General features: G+C 40.4%; 1 protein-coding gene across 1 annotated transcript in view; it reads left to right on the forward strand.

Annotated features, from left to right (window-relative positions):
* Nucleotides 1–220: 220 nt before the first annotated feature.
* Nucleotides 221–1,894, forward strand: part of PKNH_0000700 (SICAvar, type I (fragment)) — a gene marked incomplete at both ends in the record, with an annotated part of 5,423 nt that continues 3,749 nt past the window's right edge. The window contains 2 exons of the mRNA XM_039113435.1: nucleotides 221–325; nucleotides 472–1,372. Coding sequence (XP_038970101.1) covers nucleotides 221–325; nucleotides 472–1,372 — 1,006 coding nt within the window. The remainder of the gene's footprint in view (nucleotides 326–471; nucleotides 1,373–1,894) is intronic.

A 1,894-nucleotide genomic window follows, 5' to 3' on the forward strand; every position in this document is an offset into this window, starting at 1 on the left:
AAGAAAGGAACGGAATAGAGAAGAAGAGAAGAAAGGAACGGAATAGAAAAGAAGAAAGAAGGAAAAAAAAGAAGAAAGGGAAAAAAATATTCTTTCCTTTTTTTTTTTTTTTTTCTTTTTTTTTTTTTTCTTTTCCTCTTCTTTAAGTCTATATATTACATATTTATATAATATATATATAAATTTCTTTTTTTCTTTGTGACGACGAAGACATACAACAATGGCATCGCAGAGTGACAGTGAGTTGTTGCAGAAATGGTTGGAGCAGCGGATACAGGCGGCGCAAACCCAGGGGCAGAGTGCCATATCGGCGGACAGTGTTATGGTAAGTTGAACACATACATATACATATATACATATACATATACATATATACATATATATATATACATACATATATATATACATATATACATATACATATGTGTATATTTATTTACATGTTCCGTTCTCCCATCTGTTCTTATGTAGGAAAATATGAAGAAGAACTTGGAAGATGAATTTGACACATTGGGCAATTGGCTGACGAGACCAGAATCCAATGAAATAAATAAGCTCTGCGAAAAGGGGAAGGAGGACGGAGGAAAAAATTGGCAAGGAAAAGGGTTGGAGCCGCAATATAGGAAAGTATTGTGCGAAGCTATTTTGGAAATAAAATATTTCATGAATGGAGTGGAGAGGAAGAAGGGACGTGGGGGTACGAGTGCACATGATGAGGGAGCACAAATTACGGAACTCAACAATGATAGAGCTTATGCACGTTGCATTGTGGGAATGCTTGCTTTATCTGAAATATATGGCGACCACTGTTATTTGAACGAAGTCATAAAGAGGGTTAAGGAGAAAGTGGCGACCGGAGTGGAGGAGAAGTTAAGGGAGCACTTACGTACGGAGCACGCGGGGAACTTTGATATATGTAAAAAAGTTACCAAGGCGGAATTAATTGTAGGTAAGGCACTTCTGCAGGGTAGAATAAAGCAGTGGACGGAAACAAAAAGGAGGAATAAGGACGGCTGGAGGATAAAGGTGCCGTGGGGAAGTTGGCCCACGGTCTGCAAGCAGACGGCGCAGGCGGGAACATCGGAGCACGAGGCAGCGAGGAAAGACAATTTACAGCAGAATAAAGGAAGTTTGGTTAAATTCACGTTGGGGGACAACACTCGAAGTAGTGGTGATGCTCTATCATCCACCATGGAAGACATCCTAGTAAATGACTCCTACACAATCCCAGAAGACACATTAACGGAAGCACTTTCCACAGCAATACAGAATGCAAATAATGCCGTTACTGGCAGTACTGGCAGTCCCAGTTCCCTTGATTTAACGAAGACAATAATGGAGAAATTTGAACAGTTATCCCAAGACCAATCAGGTAAGTAATAATTCAATAGTTCAATAATTTAATAATTTTAGACATCATTATTACACTATTACTCCAATGCATTATTAATGGAAAAGGAATAGGAAAGAGAAAGAAAAGGGGAAGGGAAAAGAAGAGAAAGGAATAAAAAGAAAAGAAAAAGGAATAGAGTGGAAAGGAATAGAAGGGGAAGGAATAGAAGTGGAAGGAAGGAAGGTTCAGTGGCAAGGAAAGAAGGATTAGGGGGGGGAGAAGGAAAGGTTGTGTAATGGAGGGAAGAAGAGAGAATGTCTTAGGGTGGGAGGGTAAGGGAAGGGTTGTTTAGGGGGGGGATTGAAAGGAATGTTCTGTTTAGGGGTAAGGAAAGAAGGTTGTTTAGGGTGGGGCGGAGAAGGAAAGAGTGTTTAAGGGGGGGTGGGAAGGAAAGAATGTTTAGGGGTAAGGAAAGAAGGTTGTTTAGGGTGGGGCGGAGAAGGAAAGAGTGTTTAAGGGGGGGTGGGAAGGAAAGAATGTTTAGGGGTAAGGAAAGAGTGT

This window comes from Plasmodium knowlesi, assembly GCF_000006355.2.
Source record: "Plasmodium knowlesi strain H genome assembly, contig: PKNH_00_4, whole genome shotgun sequence".
NCBI lineage: Eukaryota > Apicomplexa > Aconoidasida > Haemosporida > Plasmodiidae > Plasmodium > Plasmodium knowlesi.